The sequence below is a fragment of the Hemiscyllium ocellatum genome, chromosome 31 (assembly GCF_020745735.1).
Source record: "Hemiscyllium ocellatum isolate sHemOce1 chromosome 31, sHemOce1.pat.X.cur, whole genome shotgun sequence".
In the NCBI taxonomy this organism is placed as follows: domain Eukaryota; kingdom Metazoa; phylum Chordata; class Chondrichthyes; order Orectolobiformes; family Hemiscylliidae; genus Hemiscyllium; species Hemiscyllium ocellatum.
In genome coordinates this window covers 17242045-17267463 of record NC_083431.1, presented here as the reverse complement: position 1 = coordinate 17267463, position 25419 = coordinate 17242045, and the positions used below count along the sequence as shown (strand labels likewise).

Here is a 25419-nt window from a genome sequence, read left to right as displayed (position 1 = left end):
GGACAATTTAGCATGGCCAATTCACCTGACCCACACATCTTTGGACTGTGGGAGGAAACCGGAGCACCCGGAGGAAACCCACGCAGACACGGGGAGAACGTGCAAACTCCACACAGTCAGTCGCCTGAGTCAGGAATTGAACCTGGGTCTCAGGTGCTGTGAGGCAGCAGTGCTAACCACTGTGCCACCATGCCACACTGTCTTTCATGAAAAACTACAGTGAAAGCATCCTTTCACTGTTGATATTGTCTATTGGTTTATTTTGTAATTCAGTGTTTCACTGTTCATCTGTTAATTAGATGCTGCTATTTCCTTATATAACCCCTGCATCATTTTAATTTTTTTTCACTTCGTTTAAACAGCTTTAAAACTTGCAGTGGTTGATATTTATTATTCCCGATTAAAAGAGAGACAACGAAGAAAAAAGTAAGTTGCTCCTGGTTTTTCTTTTGTTTTCATACGCAGTTGGCTTTTCTGTTTTGCTTTTACCTTTGAAAATAAGTTGCTGTTTCATCTCCCTCAGTTTATCAGCGGTAGTGCACTTGACATTGTTGTAATAAAACATTACAAGATGGTTTGTTGTGTTGCATTGCATGTCTGTGCTGCTGAATCATTGATTGTATTCTGTATTAAAGGTAGAGATAGTATATTTATGGTATGACAGGTTGGCGCAACATCGAGGGCTGAAGGACCTGTACTGCACTGTAATGTTCTATGTTCTATTTATAAAATATGGTAGAGAAGTCTTGCTTGGTTAGATTTTCCAGTAATGTAAACATGTAAACTAACCATGATAGTTTACCACAAGTATGGTATAGCTGTGATCTTCATTATGTACTGAAGCAATTGAAAATTTATAATGGAATCAGAAACAGAGATCCTTTGACTTAGAATTAAACATTCTAGACAGAAAAATAACAATCTATAAAATTGATTTCTGGTCCATGACAGCCAGAGTAGACTTTACAGTGTTGACAACAAGAAATTGATGTTTTATGTTCTCGTTTAACTGTCTGCAGTTAAATTACATTTAATATTTTTGAAACGTAAATTGTTGTGCAGTTGGTGGCAGTATGTTTGTCAAAATATATAAAACAGCTTGTGTTGCAGCTAACTAATTTTATTTTTCTACCACTACCACCTTCTTGTCTGTGTCCGCCAACTGCTTACAACCTACTTCCGAAGTACCTTAACCTATTTACAGTGTTGAAGATATTGTATAAATATAAGTTGTTGCCAGCAGTGCATCATTTAGAAAGAAATATATGGCTTCAAGGTGTTCCAGATAACTTCTGAGTAAATTAAGTGTGTCTGAAGTGTTATAATGTACATGAAAATATTTGAAGGGATACCCAACACTGATCAAATGTGATATACTATACCTATATTGTTCCATCTGTTTTAATGTTTTGTACTGCTCCTTTCTCAATGTGACATCAGGGCACTTAATTCCCGAAGTCCTCCTCCAGTCTGCTCAGAACTGACATTTTCAGAGCATTTAGATAAACAGTTACATGGTGTCATTTGGTTTTAATAATAGCAGTGTCCTGCTGCATGACATTTAAAAATAACATTGATTTCCAGAGATTACTCTGCAAGATCATTTTTCCCAAGCAGCAAATCGTATTCTATATGAAATTTGTGGGACTCAGTTTGGAGTGGACTAGCTGTGAAATAGGTTATCCAAATTCTGTTCAAATCATCAGATGATCTGGCCACCTACCCCACCTCCCCAAGTAGTGTAGTAAAGTTAATGATCTCTATACAGCACGACCTTGCTATGTCATAGCTGGAAGAATCTGTATCTGTTCAACACAGCTGCAGAACTTTCTAATACCATATAAAGGCCAGTTTTTGTGTAAGGTTGATTATGGTGTGTTTGAATGTACTTAAAGATCAGTGAAATAATGAAATGTGGTTACTGTCTTAATGTATTCAGCTTATTTTTAGTAATTATAAATGTTATAAAGGCAGAGGGTTAGATAGGGTGGACAGGGAGAGCCTTTTTCCAAGTATGGTGACGATGAGCACGAGGGGGCGTAGCTTTAAATTGAGGGGTGATAGATATAGGACAGATGTCAGAGGTAGTTTCTTTACTCAGAGAGTAGTAAGGATATGGAACGGTAGTAGATTTGCCAACTTTAAGTACATTTAAGTCGCCATTGGACAAGCATGTGGACGTACTTGAAATAGTGTAGGTTAGATGGGCTTTAGATTGGTATGACAGGTTGGCGCAACATTGAGGGCTGAAGGGCCTGTACGCTGTGATGTTCTATGTTCTCTCATTAAAACTTATGATACTATGTATTCATCTAGAAGTGATTTGATTTTTCCAATAATTTAAAAAGTAATTTGTGACAGGAGAATCTTACTCTCTCCACAGAATTTTGAGAGACCATGGCCTGATCAACCTCAGAAAATTTCAAAGTGAGTAGGAACAATGTCTAGTATGTCAAAAGAAGGCAAGTTTGTAATGGTACAAGTCTCACTGGGAGCTGTCATGCAGAACTGAACCTTTTCAAAGGTTTCCTTCTTAGGCAGAATAGCATAAATATTAATTGCAGATGTCTACACTGTCAGTGCAGAAGTACATCAAGTATCAGTGATGCACTTGCTGCTGTTACTGCTGAGTATTTGCTTGCTTTTACTAGATTGAGGTGGATTTAGCATTTTGAGCCCAACTTGTGAATGCACATTCTGTGCACTATACTTTGTATTATGTTGCGTTATTAATTCTACTTAAAGGAATAACTCCATTTTTATGTGGAAAATTAGTGTACAAATTTGCTCTGTAATAAAGTTCTCAAATTTATTGCAGCCTAATCCTTTTATGCATACCTCTATTAATCTTTTAACCTAATAATTCCTTTAATCATTGTGCAGGCAAGAAGGGCTTTAGCTGTAAATATTTGCTGCCAAAGGCCATCCACATGTCTTTGAAATAAGCTAGGAGTGAGAAATGTTGGCTTTATAACCAAAATTCGCATTCTTCAAAATTGGATTATACGATCTGCTTTTGATTTGGGTTGCTGCGTTTGTTTTTCATACTTTATTTTATATCAGCCTGAAGAAATAAAGCAGATTTACAGGACATTTAAATTTTTAGGACGTCAGTAAATAGCTAATCGTATCTGTCTCTCAATTACTTCAATGATATAGCAGGCATTTTATAGTTTCTACCAGTGTCAAGAGTATGGAACTGAAATTATCATATCTAAACTACTACTAATTGCAACTTTAACCAATGTCAGTGATTTTGTAACACCAAACTGGTAAAATAGCAGTAATTATTGCACCATTCAAAAGTTAATATTGTACGAAATTACTTACTTTGCTGATGTTTCCTTTAGACGGATTGGACTGTAACTTCCCATGTAATTACTTGATGAATTTACAACAGACTCTCTTAAGACAAACTTCCATATTCAAAACAATGGGTTTGCAATTTGAAGAACATTTGTACTTGGTTTTGCACTAGTCATTTGGATGATCATTTTTTTTGTAGCCTGTCTGTTTCCTCTCCTGCCTTATTCGATCTCCTGCTGAAATTTTCATCATTAACTATTCCAATGTTTTCTGGTCAATTTTTCATTGTCCATAGTCTGAACACTCAACAGTTCTACTAACCACATCCTATCCTACACTAGAATCCTTTCGCTTATCACTTGTGTTCTTGCTGACCTATATTTTTTCCTCCAGGCTCCAACATTTACAATTATATTGGCTTTTCTATTCCTTTTCTTTAGCCTCCATCAGCCCTAAAACTCCCTCCATTTTTGTCAGCTGCAACTTCAGTCTTTTCGAAACTACTCTCTAGATTTCCCCCAGTTTTCGCTGCCTGTCTCCCTTCCTTTTTCTCAAAACTCCTCACTTTGACCAAGTCTTTGGTCAACTCTCCTAATATCTGATTCTTTGGCTTGGCATTTATTTTGGTTTGACTATGCATTTGAAACACCTTAGGACATTTTTCTGTGTTAAAGATGTTATATATACATAACATATTGAATATGAGCCAGTCATTAGACCTTTTTCCCACTCTGTCCAGATTTGGTTTCCTTCAGTAATTTAACTCTTCAATGATAAATTGTGCAAACAGGAAAGCTGAAGCATGCACAGATTTTAGTGGTACTGATGTCAGTAGTATTGAGAGAGGAATATTAGTATTTGTAATCTGTTGAAATGCGAAATTATTTTTTTGAAAGCCAGTAATGGTGATCAAGCTTGACGGAAGTCATCCTGTTGTTATGAAAGTGAGTCGCTGAGCTAAAAATGGCTTAGAAGCTTTCATCAGTAGATAGCACATTACAAATTGGATATCAGTTTTCCTTGTACATTGCATCACCATGATTTTTAGCGTATTTAGTGTCTGGTACTATATATACTTCTAAAAATTAGAAATACATAGCTGGGTCAGCTGCTATAAACAAGAGACAATTTCTGGTAAAAGGGGTATGTCCCTTCAGAATGTCATATCCTGCCGTTTTCTTTACAGCTGCTCACAATAAATAATTAATGTAATTAATACTCACCAAGGTTTCTACTTGGCTTTCACTCACTCAGTAACAGCAGAAACTGAGAGCAGATTAAATAAAAAACAACAAACAGATAAATTACAGTTCATTATCATTGCCGTAAGCTGAGTGTTGAAGTTACACGTCATTGCAAACCCTGATCACTTTCAGGATTCAGTATTGCTCGGCAGCAATGAATATGAGTTACAGGATCCTCTCTACATTGCAATATTAAGTGCCAGAAAATATTCTAAACCCTTCAGAAAATGATAACGTTTTAAAATAAATTGGAAAATTGTATATAATAGAGAACTGTGTTGATTTTCATTGCCAATTTAAAAAGACTTCTTCCCATGTGTTTATTTCCTATCTGATATAATTGGAGAAAAGAAAATTAATTTATTCATTTAAATAGCATAGTACATTAATATTAGACTTCAATATTATCTAATAGACTCTGTATTTATGGTTTTAATGAAGCGTAATGTAATTATAAGTATATTCGGGTCTGAGTTGACGTATCTCTTAAGGTTGTTGTTGGATGGAATAAGAGATCCTCTTAAGAGAAGGGAGGCTGAAATCAAAGAGAGTGTGTTGACTAGAATGAGGATAAAAATATATTAATGGGCAAATGATGGATTTGGAGAAGTGGAGAAAGATAGAGCAAAGGTCCTTTGTGAGTGGATTGCAACAGTTTCCATATGACTATTGTCTGTCAGTGCTTGACATCTATATCCATAGTTCCAAATGTTACCAATTATGTTGCAGCTTGTTGTAGTCATGTAAGGAAAGACTGCTTTGAATAAAGGACATTAGTGACAAATGGTATCAATAGTGCAAAATATGTATGATTAGATGTGGTAGATAGAAACTTTTAAAGTGTTTGAAATAGAGAAAAGGCAACAGCAAAGTTTCTGAATTGTATATCCAGAGAAAGAAAAGAAAATTATCATGAAATAAGAGAGAGAAAGCCAGAGGAATTAATTTTGTTTTTAAATTACCCATGATCAGTGCTATAAGTCAGAAAATAATATTAGAAAATAAACCATTTTGCTTGCTATTGCTTCACCCACCAGCAGCTAATTTGTCATTTAAACTGCTGACAGTTCATTGAACTCATTGAAACAGATTAATTGTGAATAAATGAGTCTCTATCCAGGAAATGCACCATTGGAATGTCTGGAAATAATTAATGTGTGTCAATGTTAAAAAGCATTGGATATTATAATGAAGTTTAACCAGGAGTTAATTGCAGTTGAACCTTATAACCATTGTAAAACTATATTCAAAAATGTTCTCTTCCAAAATTGCAGTTCTTGAACGACGGTACCCTAAAGAAGTTCAAGACCTCTATGAAGCTATGAGACACTTTGCAAGACTACTGGGACCTACAGAGCACGACAAATTTATTGAAAGCCATACATGTATGTAACATTTATATGTTTTCCATTTTTCACAGTAGTTGCAGCCTTTCAAATTTAGCAGAACGTACTCTGGTTAGGGAACCAATGTCTGCCACGAAGAGTGGCTTGGCAGCATCACTACTGATTGAGGTCATTGACTCCCAAAGGATGTTACTGTTAGACTGGTTCTGTGGTAAGGGGACTAACAACAAGGGAAGACAGACTGGGTCTGCAGCAAGTGGGAGGGAACAAACAAAAGTGAAAGTCATATATGTAACCTCATGCTCCCCAATCTGCTTATTGCAGATGCATTTGTCACATGACCGTGTCAGTAAGGGTACCCACTGCACAGCTGTTATAAAGACAAGTTCTGTCTTCACATTGTGTTGTGTGGCACTACCACTGTGTTGAATGGGAAAGAATTCAAAGAGATATAACAATTCAAGACTTAGGAATCAGCAGCAGAATCATATCTCATCACAATCTGCAATTCTTGCCGCTCCACTATTACAGTTGAGCCAGGGAACCATCTTGGGTTTAGTGAAAATTACAAGAAGAAATGTGAGGAAGAGCACCAGGTATATCTAAAACTAAATTGAAAAGTCAACCTGGTGAAGCCTTAAACAAGACTACTTGTATGCCAAACAGCATAAGCAATAAGTGATAGAGCTAAGTGATTTCACAACCAACAGACCAGATCCAAGCTGTCCAGGTGTGCCACACATAGTTGTGAATGGTAGTAAACAGTTAAACCAATCACTAGAGTAGACAGCACCATAAATACCTCCATTCTCAATAACGGGGGAGCACATCACTGAAGTTGATGTAATCATGGAAATATTCAGCCAGAATTGCCAAGTACAAGATCCGTCTTGGCCTCTTCCAGAAGTCCCCAGCATCACAAATACCAGTCTTCAGCGAATTTGATTCACTTCACATTATATCAAGAAACAGTTGGAGTTGCTAGATACTCCAAAGACTGCGGACCTGACAGCATTTTGACAATACTACTGAAGATGTGTTCAACCGGAATGTGCTGCATCTCTTGCCAAGTTATTCCAGTGAATCTACAACACTAACATCTACCAACAATGTGGAGTGTTGCTCAGCTATGCCCAGTATACAATAAGTATGAAGAACGTCAATTCTCCTGCTCCTTGGATGCTGCCTGACCTGCTGCGCTTTTCCAGCAACACATTTTTCAGCCCAGTATACAGAAGGTATGACAATTCCAACCAAGCAAATAACTGCTCCAATCATGTGTACCCAATCATCGGTGAAGCAGTGGAAGGTATTATCTACAGTGCTATCAGGTAGTTCTTGCTTACTTGTAACCTGCTTATTCATTCAGTTTGGGTTCCAACACAGCCACTGTGCTCCTCATCTTGTTACAGCCTTAGTTTAAATATGGGTAAAATAGCTGAATTCCAGAGGTGAGATGAGAGCAACTGCTCTTGACATCAAGGCAATATTTGACTCAATATGGCATCATGGAGCCCTAGCAAAATTGGGGCCAGTGTAAAATGGGGCACACTGGTTAATACAAGGGAAATCGGTTGTGGGAGATCAGTTAGCTTTGCAGAAACTCCTCAGGATAGTGTCCTGGGCCCAACTATCTTCAGCTGTATCTAACATGATTAGTGCTGAACATTGCATGATTCCTTGGATATTAAAGCAGTCAACATCCAAATGCAGCAAGACCTGGAAAGTGGCAAGCAAACATTTGCACCACAAAAGTGCCAGGCAATCAACATACTCAACGAGAGAGAATCTAATCATTGCCCCTCAATGGCATAACTGTTGCTGAGTCACCCGTTATCAGCATCCTGGACATTACCATTTGCCAGAAACTGAATTAAACTATCGTATAAATACTGTAGAGACACAAGGTCAGAGACAATACTCCTGCACTGAGTAACTCATCACTTAACTCTCCACTTTCATGGAAGTCTGCAGTTTAAACAAAGATCAAAGCTGGACACTATCAAGGACAAAGTAGTCTACTTGACTGGAACCGCATCCACAAACAATTTTCCCTCTGCCACTGACATACTGCAGAAATTCACCAAGGCTCCTTAGATAGCATCTTCCAAATCTATGACCCCATCTTCTAGAAAGATAAGGGCTGCAGATACGTGGGACCACCACTAATTACAAGTTTCCCTCCAAGCAATTCACTGTCCTGGCAACGTATTGCTTTTGAACGAAAACATCATTGATCTAAATATCAATCATTTAATTCCTTGACTTGAAAGATTTTTAAAAATATCTTTATTCCTGCTTTTGTTTACTGTCTTGAGTATCTTAAAAGTAATGATCTTTGGTGTTTAAATTCCTTAACAAAATTGGAAACTTGCAACAACTTCTTTAGAATTACTTTATTTATGAATCTGCAAATATCATGTTTTGAGCGGAAGGGGTGCAGTTATGAAAATTCAATTAAAAATTATCGTCTACCAATATTTGTTTCTTACAGTGGATTTTGAACTTCGGAAGGAGATCAAACGACTACAAGAATATAGACTGGCAGGAATTTTCACATTCCGTGGTGAGTTGTTTGTAAATGTTTTTTAATAAGTATGCTTTCTCTTAAGCTCATAAATATAATGCAACAGGTCAGACAAGTGTTCTGAGAGACAAAGCTATATTATATGATGAAAATGCTTGCTATGGCATCTGACCCCGTTAATGTACGAAGGAAAAGTTTTAGTGTGCATATGCTGTTGTGATTTTTATATATTAGTAAAGTTTTATGAATCAAATTTTAGTTCAGGGTAACACTATTTTAAAAATAACTTTGAATGATTCCTGTAGTAACCAAGAGTCTTTATGGTTCCATCTCTACTTCCGTCCAGTTCACATAGAACAATAAAGTCCTGCCCATTTTATTTGGAGAATAATGTGGACAAAAGTGCTGAGATTTATTCTGAGAGACTGTTAGTTCATCTGTCTACTAAAGTTGGCTTAGCATTTTATTAGCCACTTCCATGACCTTTCTCCTCGCAACCTTTACTCTATGAAATATTTTGTGGATATTGAAACAGCATCAGGAATACCAGTGCCAGACACAAGACTCCGCTCGGCGAGAGAGAATGCTTAATACTGGAGACAAAGTTCATGGAAATGGCCCTCCATGGGTAAGAAGCATGTTCGATGTGAGGTCAGGTCCAGCGACAAGTAGATATGAGGGTCCTGAACAAGCACGTGACCATATGAAAGCTGTAACTCGCAAACAGCGTGGGAGCAAAATATGACCAACTTTTCGACTGGCTTTCTGACTGTCCTGGAACTCATGGGTTTTCCCTCTCCTTCAAGCACTGAAGATGTCTTGGAATCTCAGATGAACATAGACGTCATCGCTTTTGCCGCCTGAAAAGGAGTATGAATTTCTTCCAAGTGTAAGAGGCAAGCTAACATCCGTTACACGCTTCCTGTATCAGAGGCTGACTTGGAGGAACCTTACCCGGTGCTGAAATACCACAGGCGGAGCTACAAAGAAAAGAACTGGCCTATGTCCTCAGGCTCAGAGGGGCAGAAATATAGTGAATGTATTGAGGTCAGCCAGGTGGACCTCATAGAATATAAGTTCCTTGATTGGGGCTGTTAATCTGGTCCAGTCAGGAGGCCCTAGCTGACATATAACCAGGAGTGTCAGAGGTTCTGTTCACTCTGAGAGCTGGTTTTGAGGAAACTGAATCGGTGTCAAGAATTCTGCACTGAAATAACTCCTCAGAGGCCAGCATCGCATCATCAAGTCGCCCTTTAACTATACATGGAGACTCCATGACATTGATCCAGCTTGCTCAGAGCCAGCTTTGAGTGAACAGAAGCTCTGATACTCCTGTCAGCCAGGGTACCCTCATTGTGGCTATTAATCTGGACTAATCAGGGAACTTATATTCTGTAAGGCTGGTCTTATTGCAATCACTACAGACATTGGAAGCCCAACTGAATCCAAAAGATATCTTGTCATGTGGTGGTACTGTGCAGAGACACTGTTCAAACATTGCAGTCAATGGATTACATCACTTTTAATAGATTTCCATTTCATCAAATAATTTGCGAATTAACTGGCTAGCTGGTAACAAAGTGAAATATACCTTTAGTTCTAGTTTTGTTTTCGAGACCTTCTTGAGCAACTTAATTCAAGGAACTGCATTCAATGACTAATTGATCACATTAATAGTTAATTAACCCTGATGTGTGGTTTAATAATAAAACAATTGGGATGAAGTGTAACTCATTTGGGGAACTTCTTTTATCTCTACCCTTTCTTTCACTTGCCTTCTCCCTTCTTATAGCTGGGCTTGATAACAAATTAGTGTTGGTATTTGCTGTTTTATTGGCAAAGAATCAATGATCGAATTTACAGAGAGGTCAGATGTTGAAAATTTTAAAGATCTCATCCTAATTCCAACTCACCCATTTCTGTCTTGGCAATTTAAATACTTAGAGTTTGAGATCAGATCTATCCGATCCTGTTTTCTTCAGTTTGAAAACCTGTTGAAGATGCAATTTATTTTATGAGGTTAAAACTTCAGCATGTGGAGAAACTCTTGTCTTGGGATTTTCCATTAGAAACTCTGGATCCACATTCCCTCCCATCCTTTGCAATCAATCCTGTTAATATCCAGACCCAAGTAGCAGTGTGTATGGAATGCCTGAGGAAGTGTGCATTTTTTTTTTAAATTGCAGGAATCAGATGATGGATAAATTGAGTGAGCAATTGATGGAAACAGACTTTCATGACTCCAGGATAGTTGGGTGGTAAATGGGTCTAGCTGAATTTCTCTACAGAATGCTGATGTGGATTTGATATTCTGACTGACCTCCTCCTTTGCTAAAATGCCTATATGAGTTTTATCTTGCTGTTTAAATCATTATTTGTGTCCTCTAGTTATGTAATCAGAAAATGAGTCAGTGAAAATTGCAATTAAATTGCTGCAAAGTATATCTAGACAACTTGCATGATTTAAATTTGATATATAACAAACTATGGGGTATAATATGTAGTAAGAATAGTTTGTATTTTGTGAAAGTGCACAATTTTAGAACCACTGTAAAGAAGTGTTGTGTTGGAGAAGTTGCTGGAATATTTTAGTTTTAGAATATTCCCAGTTGTCTCTGTTTTTTTAAAATTTTCTCATGGTGCTCTGATCACATCTTGTGTAGGTGCCAAAGTATATGACTGCTTGAAGGTGCATCGTGAGGAGGAGCGTCTAAAACGCAACATGCTCACAGATGTTCTTCAGTGTCTGCAAGACTCCAATGCCTGCCAGCAGTGGTTACACAAACAAGCAGCAATGTGAGTTCTCTTGGACTAGAAATGCCCAGAAATTTGTTTAACCCTTGTGATTTTATCACCATTTGATTTTTTTTTCTCTCTTCATGCGAGAATTGTAAGTTATTTTGGTGGGAAAGTCCTGATGATTCCAACAAAGGTTGTCCTGAGGATGGATCCAGGATCCTTACTTCCCATCCATCCATTGGTGTTAGAGACTGAGTTTCTGTTGTATGGTACTATAGCATGAGATCCTGTTTTGTGCACAAAAATTGGAAGAGAAAAATGTTGCAGTCATTTAGATTTTAGTCACTTAGGTTTTTGTCACTTTAAATCATCCGGTGGTACACGGTCATCATCCTTCCAAACCTTTATACCAGATTTAGCAGCTGAATTCCAGTTCACAAGCTGGACTACTTCAGATTACTTTTTCTAATTTATGATTATGCTTGTTGACCAATTGATGCGTGATGCTCTGTATCAGTTGATTCCTTCCACTTCTTTGTACTTACTGCTTATCGCCAAAGGCATAACACTCCATTTCTGATATTTCCAGTAAAAATATGTGTTTGGCACTAGTCTGGCATCACATAAATGTTCTGCATTTTCCAAGTCATTCAGTTTGCATCCTATGCAATTACACCCTTTTGTTAAGAAAAAAATCAGCATTGGCTCAAGTTACATTTAAATAGAATCAGACCAGTGCTGTATATGAAGCTCATGTAACTTGTAATTATGATATTCATACATGAACTAAGCACAGGAAGAAATGCATATTATGTTCTGATGTATGAAATTTCTTCCCACTTTGTTGTCTTTGAATTTGTTTCTTTGCCTTATGGGACTGTGACCTCTTAACATTTTTGTTGCATTGGGATGTATTTGTGCAACAGTACTAGGAAGGCTTTTTTTTTGTTGTTGAGAGTGTAAACCGAACTTCAGTGATGAATTTCATGTATTAATACAGAATCCATTCTGCAAATGTTATGAAGAAAAGAATTTTCAGTTTGGTGTTGCAGATATTCTGTAGTAAAAATATCATACAAACATGTTCGTAAAAATAGGGGGAATGAGAACCGACCAGAACTCAGTAAGCTTGCACGCAACTCTTTGCACATTGAAACAATTCTTTGTTTAACCTAAGACACTTAAGTTTAATTACACAGTACTCCCTATTAATATATATTCTTTCTTGGAAGCTGAAGTAGAAAATAATTCAACCACAGATTGATTGAGGGAGAATAATTATAACATTCAAAGAACAAAGAAAACTTACAGCCCTTCGGCCCTCCAAGCCTGAGCCAATCCAAATCCACTGTCTAAACCTGATGCCCAATTCCTAAGCTCTGTATCCCTCCACTCCCCACCTACTCATGCATCTGTCCAGACGCATCTTAAATGAATCTACCGTGCCTGCCTCTACTACCTCTGCTGGCAACATATCCCAGACACCCACCACCCTCTGTGTAAAGTACTTGCCGTGTGTATCCCCCTCAAACGTTTCACCCCTCACCTTGAAAGCGTGACCTCTCATTATTGAATCCTTCAACCTGGGAAAAAGCTTATCTCTATCTACCCTGTCTATACCCTTCATGATTTAGTAGACCTCAATCAGGTCCCCCCTCAATCTCCTTTTTCCTAATGAAAATAAACTTAACCTACTCAACCTCTCTTCATAGCCAGCACCTTCCATACCAGGAACATCCTCATAAACCTTCTCTGCACCCTCTCCAAAGCATTCACATCCTTTTGGTAATGTGGCGACCAGGACTGTACACAGTATTCTAAATGCAGTGAACCAATGTCGTGTACAATTTTAACATGTCCTGCCAGCTCTTATACTCAATACCCCATCTGATGAAGGCAAAATACCATATACCTTCTTGACCATTATATCCACCTCTGCAGCAACAATGGACCTGAACTCTCAGATCTCTCTGCTCATCAATTTTTCCCAAGGCTCTTCCGTTCACTGTATAATTTGCTCTAGAATTAGACTTGCCAAAATGCATCACTTCACATTTGCCTGGAATGAACTCCATCTGCCACTTCTCCATCTAACTCTCCTGTCTATCTATATTCTCCTGCATTCTTTGACAGTACCTTATGCTTTCTGTTACTCCACCAATCTTCGTGTCATCTACAAACTTGCTGATCATACCAATAGTGCCCTCTTCCAGATCATTTATGTATATCACAAACAACAGTGACCCCAGCACCGATCCCTGTGGAACATCACTGGTCACCTTTCTCTGTTTTGAGAAACTCCCTTCAACTACTATTCTCTGTCTCCTGTTGCTCAACCAGTTCTTTATCCACCTAGCTAGAACACCCTGCATACCATGTGACTTCACTTTCTCTATTAATTTAGCCTGGGGAACCTTATCAAACGCCTTACTAAAATCCATGTATGTGACATCAACAATAGTTCCTTCATCTATCAACTTGGTCACTTCCTCAAAGAACTCTGTTAAGTTGGTACGGCACGATCTCCCCCACACAAAACCATGTTGCCTATCACTGATAAGCCCATTCTTTTCTAAATATAAATAAATTCTATCCCTCAGTACCTTCTCCAGCAACTTTCCCACCACTGATGTCAGGCTCACTGGTCTGTACTTACCTGGAATATCCCTACTACCGTTCTTGTACAGGGGGACAACATGAGCAACCTTCCAGTCCTCTGGCGCTTCACCTGTGTACAAAGGTATCTGTCAGGGCCCCGGCTATTGCCTCTCTCACCTCCCTGATCAACCTGGGATAGATCCCATCGGTCCTGGGGATTTGTCCACCTCTAGCCTACCCAACACATCTTCCCTCCTTATGTCAAAGTGATCCAGACTAATCAACCTCTAACTCTAATCTCAACATTCATCATGTCCCTCTCCTCAGTGAACACTGATGCAAAGTAATCATTCAGATTCTCACCCATTCTCTCAGGTTCAACACACAGCCTTCCTTAATTATCCTTTAGTGGATCAATCCTTTCTCTAGTTACATGCTTGCTTCTTATATAAAAATAAAAGGTTTTGTGATTCTCCTTAATTTTGCTCGCTAAAGCTATTTCATGCCCCTATTTAGCCAGCTTGATTCCTCGTTTAAGACTGGTCCTACTCTTCCGATATTCCTCCAGGACCCATTCTGTTCTTAGCTGCCTGGACCTTATGTACGCTTCCCTTTTCCGCTTGGCTGGTTGTACGATTTCTCCTGTCATCCGCGGTTCACGAATCTTGCCTTTCCTATCCTTTGCCTTCAACGGGACATGCCTATCATGCGCTATCTTCGACCTATCTTTGAAAACCTTCCGCATGTGGAGTTCCCTTCAAATAGCTGTGTCCAATCTACATTTCACAGCTCCTGCCTAATTTTGATATAATTGGTCTTGGCCTAGTTTAGTACTCTTCCCTTAGGACTGCTCTCATCTTTGTCTATGAGTATTCTAAAACGTACAGAATTGTGGTCACTGTTCCCAAAGAAATCCCCACCACAACTTCTACCACCTGGCCTGGCTCATTCCCCAACACCAGGTCCAATATGGCCCTGTCCCTCGTCTTACTATTGACAAACTGCTCTAGAAAAGTCTCCTGGATGCTTCTTTCAAATTCTGCCCCATCTAGACCTCTGACGCTAAGTGTATCCTAGTCATTGTTGGGAAAATTAAAATCTCCCATCACCACTACTCTATTGCCTCTACATCTTTCCATAATCTGTTGACGTATTTGTTCTTCTACCTCATACTCACTGTTGGGAAACCTGTAATACAGCCCCAACAATGTAATGCATCCTTCTTATTTCTCAGTTCCACCCATGATGCCTCACTACTCAAGCCCTCTATAGTGTCCTCCTTTAGCACAGCCGTGGTGTTATCCCTGAACAGCAATGCAACTCCACCCTCCCTGTCCTGTGTGAAGCATCTATATCCTGGAACATTTAGTTGCCAATCATGCCCTTCCATCAGCCAAGTCTCTGTGATTGCAATAACGTCATACTCCCAGGCACCAATCCAAACCCTAAGTTCATCTGCCTTACCCACTATACTCCTTGCATTAAAGTAGATGCGCTTGAGGCTACCAGTTCTTTTATGTTCATCTGCTCTCTGCCTACTCTTCCCCTTATTAACGCTATCTTCATGATTCATACAGCCTCCAGTTTCCACCTTGCTGTCTACTTGTCTTCTCTTCTGGTTCCCAGCCCCCTGCCACATTAGTTTAAAACCTCCCCAACAGCAGTACCAAAAATTCCCCCAAGGACATTGGTTCCATTCTGGTTCAGATGTAGACCGTCCATTTTGTAATAGTCTCACCTTCCCCAGAACCGGTCCCAATGTCCAATAAATCTGAACCCCTCCCTCCTACACCATCCCTCAAGCCACGTGCTCATCCTGCCTGTTTTTTCATTTCTACACTGGCTAGCATGTGGCACTGGTAGTAATCCTGAGATCACTACCTTTGAGGTCCTCCTTTTAACTTCTCTCCTAGCTCCCTGAATTCTGCTTTCAGGACCTCATCTTGTTTTCTACTTATATCATTGGTGCCTATATGCACCAAGACAACTGGCTGTTCACCCTCCCCTTTTAAAATGCTGTGCAGCTGATCAGTGACATCCCCGACCCAAGCACCTGGGAGGCAACGTACCATCCGGGATTCCCGTTTTCGGCCACAGAACCACCTTCTACTCCCCTTGCAATAGAATCCCCTATGACTATGGCCCTCAAGTCTTTTTCCCGCCCTTCTGAACAACAATGCCTGCCACGGTGCCATGATCTTGGCAATTACTGCCCTCCCCTATTGAGCCAAACAATGCACTTAAATATATAAAATAGAAAAAAGAAAAGCCTTACCTTACAGAATCTTTCTCTTCTGGTTATAGGAGGGGGAGGGAGATACTACAGGTCTAGTATCTCAGGTTTAGCCACTGCCCAAATATATGCTAAGTCCTTACCTTCTCAGCCCCCTCCTGGTCTCCATGTCACCTCCGCTCTGTCTCCCACTGCTCCCGGACAGGAAAAAGGCTGTGTGGGCTTCGAAGGTAAGTTTTTAAGCAGTTTCCTTACCTTCCCGGCACCCTCCTGGTTTCCACATCACCTCCGCTCTGTCTCCCGCTACTCCCAGACAGGAAAAAGGCTGTGTTCTAAGTTCTGGAAAGTGGAATATTTAGTATATTTAGTTTTATTTGTGTAAACTCGATGAACTGAAGGACACCCAGTACTGCAAGGTTCTATGATTACACCACAGAAGGAGGGGATTTGGCCCATCAAGCCCATGCTAGGAGACTGGGAAGCAGTCCCGTCAGTCCCATTCCCACTCTTTGTCCCCATGGCTCTGAAAGTGTATTTCCCTTGAGTATTTATTGAGATAATTTGGACAATAAGTTCCAATTCAATTCCCTGCCTAGAAAAGTTCTTACTCTGTATCTTTTACTTAAAACCTTATATCTTCCTTTCCTTCATCTTTATAAGATACTTTCTGATCAACCTGTTCAGAGTTTTTATGGTACACTTCTGGAATAGATAGGACTTGAATCTTGGATTCCTGGCTCAGAGATAGGGTCAGTACTGTTGTGATACAAGAACACTTCTTAGTGCTTGTTTTATTAGATGATGTGAAGTTTTTTCTTTGTCCATCCTATGTAAATTTGTCATAATTTTATACACCTCACTCAGATTTTCCCTCAGCCGCCTTAACGCTTTGGAAAGTAATCTCAGCTTCTTTGCTAAACTTTGTAGCTAAATCCTGTCATTCAAAGAACCATCCTAGTAAATCTCATATTCACCATCTCAAAGATCTCCATGTCCTTCCTAGAGTGTACTGTACAGAACTGGGTACAATTTTAGAGTGTGGCCTCAGCAGAGCTTTTTAAATATTTAGTGAAACTTAAACTGCTTTTGTGCTCAGTATTACACTCTATGCAGCCCAACTCTGATATGCTTTGCTAACAAAGTTCTCAATATATCCTGCTGGTCATCTTGGTCCATAAATGAACTCATGGTTTTTAGTCTATTTCTGCATACTTAGAATATTGCTTTTAAGTATGTTTTGACTCTCCCTATCCGTTCTGCCAAAATATATCTCATGCAGTTTGCACTTGCAAAAATCTTGCATACCATGCAAATTATTTGATTTTGTTTTATTTATTTCTTTATAAGATTTGGAGAAAGGGTGCAGTTGTTTATAGAAGGTACATAGTCTATATTAGAGTTATTTTCTAGTTAAAATACCTCCTGTTTAGTATTAACTAAAGTCAAAATTTGTAATGACCCACTGGCCAAGTTGTATTTGTCTATTGCTCATACCCTACCAAACTTATGCTCATTCACCCTTGCACGCAAGCAGATGGCTTCTTAAATATTTACCGTTCACGGAATAACTTCTGATTTTTGATGGCAGGGAATAATCTAGACAAAGAACATAAGTTTTTTTTCTGCTCAGTCATTTTTTTCATTTAATCAGCATGTCATCCATATCAAAAAATCCACCACTTTGATTTACTAAATTAGGTTCCATGTTCTGAAAATGCACTAATGTGTATTTCATCTTTACATTTCAGTGATTCAGGATTAAACCCTGTGGCACTCGTCATTCCAACTGCAGGTAAGTAACTGCTGATCCCATGGCTGAGAAGTGCAGGAAGTTTTCCTTAACTTCATCAAGTACTAGAGTCATTTACAGCACAAAGCCGCTCAGAATAACCCACTTAGTCTCACTCCCCAGCTTAGGCCCTATATTCTTATACCATATCCTTCAACTACCCTTTCATTTTTCTTTTAATTCTTTGATTGTTTCTGCTTCCAGCAACTTAACCAGACATGTTCAGCAACACCTTCCAAACCCATAACTTATGCAGTTCTTGCCCTTATAGATGGCATAGCAGGACAACAACCTCCAAGTCACTAACCCTTCTGACCCAAACAAGTATCATTACTCCTTTGTTTGGGTGAGAATCCTGAAACTTTATCTGTAGTAATGCTTGGCTCTCTCTCTCTTATTCCTGATGAAGGGCTTATGCTCGAAACGTCGAAATCTCAGCCTGCTTGGCTCTCTCTCTCTTATTCCTGATGAAGGGCTTATGCTCGAAACGTCGAATTCTCTATTCCTGAGATGCTGCCTAACCTGCTGTGCTTTGACCAGCAACACATTTGCAGCTGTGATCTCCAGCATCTGCAGACCTCATTTTTTACTGTAGTAATGCAGCATACCTATACAACATCGGCTGAAGTGGTTCCAGAAGGCCACAATTGGATGTGCAACTGCTGCAACTTCTAACAGAATTTTAAAAAGCCAATTTTTTTTTTTCAGTTGCACACTTGCCCTCATATTCTATAAACCTTAATTTTAGTAATCAAATTTTATGTTGTGCCATGTCGCAACAGAGTTTGACTAACTCAATATATTAACAATTTGCTTTTTTAGAATAGGTTAGATCTTCAGAATGAACCAGTATATTTTTCTTCCTCTGGTTTATACATGATTGCAATTGTATATACGACTTGCAGAGTATCAGGGCGAAGTTAAATTAATACGATAAATGAATGAGCAAAGGTGCACAGTAATTTTATACATTCTGTCAAAACCAGACTGGCACTTATTCTAGTCAGAATATATTATGAATAAGGACAAATCTCATTTGCTTAACTTATTTTTACATTTTTGAATCTACAGGAATTCCCTTTGTTTAGTGGTTATATATTTAAAAATTCTTATTACTGTCCAGTCAGATGTGTAAATTGTTATAATATGTTTGTGAGCCTTCTTCATAGAGAAATATGCATTCCTGTACAATTTGTAGATTGTTTATAGAATTGCAAACTATGAAAACAGTAACTTGTGTATCATTATGACTTGTAATCTTTTACACACCTGTGATTGAGATTGGAAAATCCTATTGGCACCATTAACATGCCAGTTTTAAAAAATAAGGAATTTTTAAACAACAGATCACTTGTCTCCTCTTTTCCTAGTTTTTTTTTCATTTTGCACTGCAGGCTGCATTTTTCTTACTTAAAACAAGTGCTTTTTCTTGTCTGAATTTGGGTTTGAATGAACTTTACTCTGAAAGAATGTTTATTACCAATTACCAAAACTCAGTATCCCTTTCTTGTAACAGCTTCATCATGTATGCAAAAGCAAAATATTGTGGAATTGGAAGCAAATAAAAGGCTGGAGACATTCAGTTTGTGCAAAGAATGATTCATGTCATTGACTTATCATTTCATCAGCTTGTCAATCACTGCACACAGTTCATTTCAAAATCTTCATCAGATGACACCATTTAATTTAAATTTGTGAGTTAGGTTCAGCAGTCTACCTGTCCAGAAGGGAAATATGCTTGAAGTATGCCTGAGTCAGAATTAGTGTTACAATGGAATAATCCTATTTTCAACCTGTGATATCTTTGAGCCAGTTTTCCCAGTGGAAATGGTGAATTTCCCAAGATTGCTTCCTATTTTATTAATTTGTACTGTTTCACTTGAATATAACCTTCATTTACCAATAGTCTATCTCATTGAATTTACTGTCTTAATTATTATAATCCTGTGCTCTATTTTGTTTCTCTGCTGTTCACCACAATTTTTAGTGTCAACATATTAATTCGTTAAGAGTAGGGACAACAAGATGGCAATGTTTGTCATTTCAGGATCCTACTCAGCACGCACCCAATTTTTCTCTCAATCTGAATTCACCTCTGTTAATAGGTTCTTGCTTTCCACTTATTAATGAACTCCTGACCCAATCTCAACTACCATGGATTCCTGTAGTTTTAAATGTACTCATCATCTTAGAGGAAGAAAGGTGATTGACATAATACGAGCAGAAGTCCTGTCCTTTGTTTTAAATGTTTGTTAGCCTTCACCAGAGTTGCAGAATTGTCACTTTCATAATAGTGGTGATTAATTCAAGAGTAATTTATTGTCTGTGAAGTACTTTGGAATATTTAAGAAAGATTATCAAAGTAATAAGAATGTGTGCACTCAGTAATTCTGAAATGCTTTTCTAGCAGCTGTGGCTTCAGAGGAGAAAAGTAGGAAATGCTCCTTTTGTGATAATGATTTAATAATTTTTGCCCCTTTCTCATTATGGATGGAACAGGTAGGAGAAATGCACCCCCACTGAACCTCACAGGCCTTCCAGGAACAGAGAAGCTCAATGATAAGGAAAAGGAGGTACAGTCATTAGTCTACTTCCTCGTGATTCTGAAATACTAATTATAAGTTAATCCTTCATTTCATGGGTCTGAGGGGAAAGTTATTTAATTGGTTCCAAACAAAAGGCTATCATTTAACCCTCCATTTTATGGTATCTTCTGCAATTTCATTCCATTTCGGCAGCAGTAATGGAACAACAAACCTCAACATTATTTATTAAAATGGAAAAAGCTGGAAATTCAGCATTCAGGAGACAGACAGATTAGAAAGTTTATCATAATAGCAAGGAATGATCTTCCTATAATTGTAATATCTATATGTAGGACTTTAATATACAACAAATATGTTTGAACATTGTTCTTTATGAATCTTTTCTATCTACCTATCTCATAGCTGTGCCAGATGGTACGATTGGTCCCAGGAGCATATTTGGAGTATAAGTCGGCTTTAATGAACGAAAGCAGCAGATTAGGTGGCCTGAAGCTCGCCCAGGCCAGGACTCTCATTAAAATAGATGTGAACAAAACCAGAAAGATCTATGATTTCCTGATACAAGAAGGATATATTACTAAAGCTTAAATGTGCAACCCAAAGCTGACGTTCAGTTGTGCTGTCACTAAGCAACCTTGGAAAATAGCAGACTGTCACCTGGCAACCTCAGCTTTTTCTGTTGGTGATGTACAGAGTGAAAAAGGAAAATCATGTATTTTTATTTATTCTCTTTTTGTAAAAGATTGAAATTGTTCACCGATTCTGGATCTTTTATGGTTTGGTGACTAGTGGTGTGAATTCAGCATAATAAACAGCTTTTTTGTAGTTGTTTGTGTAAAGATGCATATTTAAACTTTTTTATTATAAAATCTGATTAAATTTTCTTAAGTGTTTAGCTCTTTGTGGATTGTTTCTTGTATTTACAAAGCTGTCTCACCATCACAAAGACATCGCTTGGTGTAAAATAAGTGATATATAATAAATCTATTCAGCATCAATGAAGGACGGTGAATTGTTTCACAAAATGAAGAGTAAAGGTTTTCTGATTCAAAACACTGACTATAAGTTTGAATATTTCACTGAAATTCAGATTTTGCTAGTAATCAAAGATATCAACTGGGGCAGTACTATGTTTGAGTACTTGGTACTTGCATTCATTTCCAGTATTGAGAATCATAGATTTGTTTGCAGCTAGCTGCTTGGCCCAAGGGTTTTGGAACACATCGTGCTCATCTCTGTCTGGCATCATATAAGATCCAGGTTCAAATCCCACCCTTCCCAGAGGTGTGCCATTACATGTCTGAGCAGGTCAATTTAAAATTGTACATAAAGTCCAGTTAAACATGAAGTACCAAGGGTGACCTGTACAAAATTAAGGAATGATTTTGATCATTACATTCCATTGTACACAAGAAAGTTAACCTATGATAAAGAAGTGCAGTAGATGACTGAAGAAAATCCAATGGCCTTAAATTATTAATCCCAGTTCTGTTGGCAAGCCTGAGATTTGTTTTTTTTTTCTTACCATGAACTCCACCTATAGCACAAAAATTGTAATTTGTTTCCTCAAGTATCCTCCTTTGCCCTACTAATCCAATTCTACTTAGGATGGTATGCAGATGATTTAGACATATTTGGTGTTTGTACTGCAAAGAAGTTTTGCAATGCAGTTTGTTTTACTTTGCAGCATTCCATTATTTGGCATCCTAACTCTTATGTGCTAGCTACCCTGAAGAATTTTTTTTCATGCTGTGTGTAATCTGGACCATTGCAGTCTTTCTTTTTGCACACACCTCAGTGCATATTTGGAATAGACACCTCAACAAAGCAATAGTTGATTTGGATTCAAATGGCACCTTTTAAAAGTATCAATGTCTTGAATTAGGGATTGAAGCTTATAAAGAGATCAGTAGCACTGCTTCATTTTTTTCTTTTTATTTACACTTTTTTTATATACACTTTTTTATATAAAACTATAAGAAATAGGGTCAGGAGTTGATCATTTGGTCAGTCTAATCTGTTCTACCATTCAATAGAATCATGGCTGAGCAGAGACATCTCATGTCCACTTTCCTACCCTTTCCCCATAATGTTAGGTTCTTGATCAGAAGGGGAATCAATCTATCTAAGCATTGAATAAACAGAAGGATCCTGCTCTCACAGCTCCCTGTGGCAAGGAGTTCCAAAGTCACACCTCTGAGAGAAGAAATTCCACTTGATCTTTGTCTTAACTTGATGCCCCTCTATTCTGAGAGTATAGATCAAGGGACACATTGTCTCAGCATTTATCCTGTCAAGCCTGTAAGAATCCTTAGGATTTTCCTTAAGAGATGGTTACAGGAGAAATGGGATTGAGACCAAAAGATATAGGAGCAGAATCATGCTATTTGGTCCATTAAGTCTGCTCTTCAATCATGGCTGATGTTTCTCAACCCCATTCTCCTGTCTTCTACCCATAACCCTTGCTCACTTACCAATCAAGAACCTATCTATATTTGTTTTAAATAAACACATTTGCCTCCACTTCATTCTTGAGGCTGTGCTTTTGGGACCTAGCCTCTCCTAGTACTAGAAACATCTGTGTCCACTCTATCCAAGCCTCTCAGTACTCTGTAAATTTCAAATAAGATTCCTCCCCCACTCCCCAGTTCTTCTAAACTCTGTTGAGTACAGAACCCAAGTCTTCAACTGTGTTTCATATGACAAGCTCTTTATCCCTGAGATCATTATTGTAAACATTCTCTGGAACCTCTCCAAGGCCAGTATATTCTTCCTTAGATATGGGGCCCAAAACTGCTATCAAAAATTCCAAATGCGGTCCAACCAAAGCCTTAGAGCCTAAGCAGGACATATCTGCGTTGTATTCTAGCCCTCTCGAAATGAATGGTAACATTAAATTTCCCTTCCTAAATGCCAATTGAACAGCAGGTTAACCTCCTGAACTAGGACTCCCAAGTCCCTTTGTGATTCAGATTTGTGATGTCTTGCTGTATTTAGAAAATACAGGTCAACCACCATATCTGCAGAATTGTTTTAGTGGTTTCAGTTACTTGCAGTTTCCCGCAGCCTGAACATATTACAGGAACCTTCAGGGGTTAGGGAGCAGGGGCTGCTGGGAAAGTAAATTTCCATTTAAATGAATGGGTTAGCTCCTATCCGGGGTTTTGCGATTCCATGGTACGTCTTGAAACATATTCCCCAAGGGTATGGGGTGACTACTGTAGTCTAAGTCTCTAATCTTCCTACCAAAGTGCATTACATCGCATTTTCCCACATTGTATTCCATCTGGCGGTCCATTGCACACTCTCCTAGCTTGTCCACATCCTTTTGCAGCCTCCCCCTTCCTCAACATTACCTGCCCCCCCCCCCCAACTTTGTCTCATTTGAAAGCTGAGCAACAGTGTCCTCCATTTCTTCATCCAGATTGTGAATAATTGTGTTCCCAACATGGCACCATCTGCCATCCTAAAAAAGACCCCTTTATCCCTAATCTCTTCCTCCCGCCAACCTCTATCCATGCCAGTACCTTGCCTCTAACACCATGGGCTTTTATTTAGCATTCTTTTGTCAGTGGCTTTTTGGAAATCCAAATATATCACATCCACTGTCTCTCCTTAGTCTGACATGCTCACTACCTCAAAGAATTCTAACAGATTTGTCAGCAAGATGTCCCCTTGATAAAACCATGCTGACTCAGCCCTATTTTACCATGCACTCCCAAGTACTTTGGAATCTCATCCTTAATAATGCACTCAAAATCTTACCAACCACCAAGGTCAGGCTAACTGGCCTATAGTTTCCTGTCTTCTCTCTCCCTATCTTCTTAAACAATGGTTTCACATTAGCCATTTTCTAGTCCTCTGGGACCCTCCCTGACCTCGGTTTTCTGAAGGATCAGTACCAATGCCTCTCTAATCTCCTCAGCTATCTCCTTCAGAACTCTGGGATATATTATCCATTTGTTCTGAGTGATGTATTCACATCCAGACCTTTCAGCATCCCCAGCACCTCCTCAGTGATGAACACTACACTCACCTCTGCCCCCGACTCTCTTGAAGTTCTGGTATGCTACTGGTATCTTCCACAGTAAAAACTGATGCAAAACACCTATTCAGTTCCTCCATCATTATTTTGATCCCAATTATTCCATCTCCAGCATTATTCTCCGTCAGCCCAATGTTCACTCTTGCCTCTCTCTTTTAGATATGCACAAAAAGGGTCTTGGAATCTTCTTTTATATTATACTAGCTAGCTTGCTCTCACATTTCATCTTCTCCCCCTTATTGTTTTTATTAGATGTCGTCTGCTAAATTTTAAAGGTTTTCCAATCCTCTGGCTTCTCATTAATCTTCACCACATTGTATTTTTTTTTGTTTGCTTTTGTGCTGTCACTGACTTCCCTTCCCAGGAATGGTTGCCTCATCCTCCACTTAGTATGCTTCTTCCTCCTTGGGATGAGTTACCCCCAGAAACTCCTGCCACTGCTGCTTCACCATCATCCCTGCTGGGCTTCCCTTCTATTCAACTATGGCCAGCTCCTTCCTCCTCCCTTTGTAGTTACCAATTGTAATACCGTTTCATTTGATTCCAACTTCTCCCTCTCAAACTACAGGATTAATTCTATCATATTACAGTCACTGCCCCAAGAGATTTCTTAAGCTTCCTAATCAGGTCTACCTCATTAGGGAACACTGATTCTGGATTTGGTAATATGTAGTGAGCTCTACCAATACCAACCTGATTTTCCCAGTCCACCTGCATATTGAAGTCCTCCATGATTATTATAATAGTGCCTTTCTTACATGCCTTTTCCATCTCTTGGTTTATTTTCTACCCAACATCCTGATTATTGCTGTGACCTGTACACATTCTCATCAGCTCTTTTTTTCCTTGCAACTCTACCCGCGCACACACATCTTCTGACCCTATATCACTTCTTGCTTTCGATTTAGTTTTGTTTCTTACTCCCAAGGCTACTCTGCCCATCTGCCTGTCCTTTCAATAGGATGCATATCCTTGGATATTTAGTTCTCAGCCCTGATCCTCTTGCAGTCTCATCTCTGTGATACACACAGCACTGTATCTACCAA

General features: G+C 38.8%; 1 protein-coding gene across 2 annotated transcripts in view; it reads left to right on the top strand.

Annotated features, from left to right (window-relative positions):
• Positions 1–21224, top strand: part of tada2a (transcriptional adaptor 2A) — a 45531-nt gene extending 24307 nt beyond the window's left edge. The window contains exons 8-15 of one of the 2 annotated variants that reach the window (XM_060847994.1): positions 363–426; positions 2384–2427; positions 5825–5935; positions 8391–8462; positions 11087–11219; positions 17742–17785; positions 20273–20355; positions 20731–21224. In XM_060847994.1, the coding sequence (XP_060703977.1) occupies positions 363–426; positions 2384–2427; positions 5825–5935; positions 8391–8462; positions 11087–11219; positions 17742–17785; positions 20273–20355; positions 20731–20916 (737 nt within the window). In that variant the 3' untranslated portion in view covers positions 20917–21224. The remainder of the gene's footprint in view (positions 1–362; positions 427–2383; positions 2428–5824; positions 5936–8390; positions 8463–11086; positions 11220–17741; positions 17786–20272; positions 20356–20730) is intronic. The other variant, XM_060847995.1, reaches the window with a different exon arrangement.
• Positions 21225–25419: the final 4195 nt, after the last annotated feature.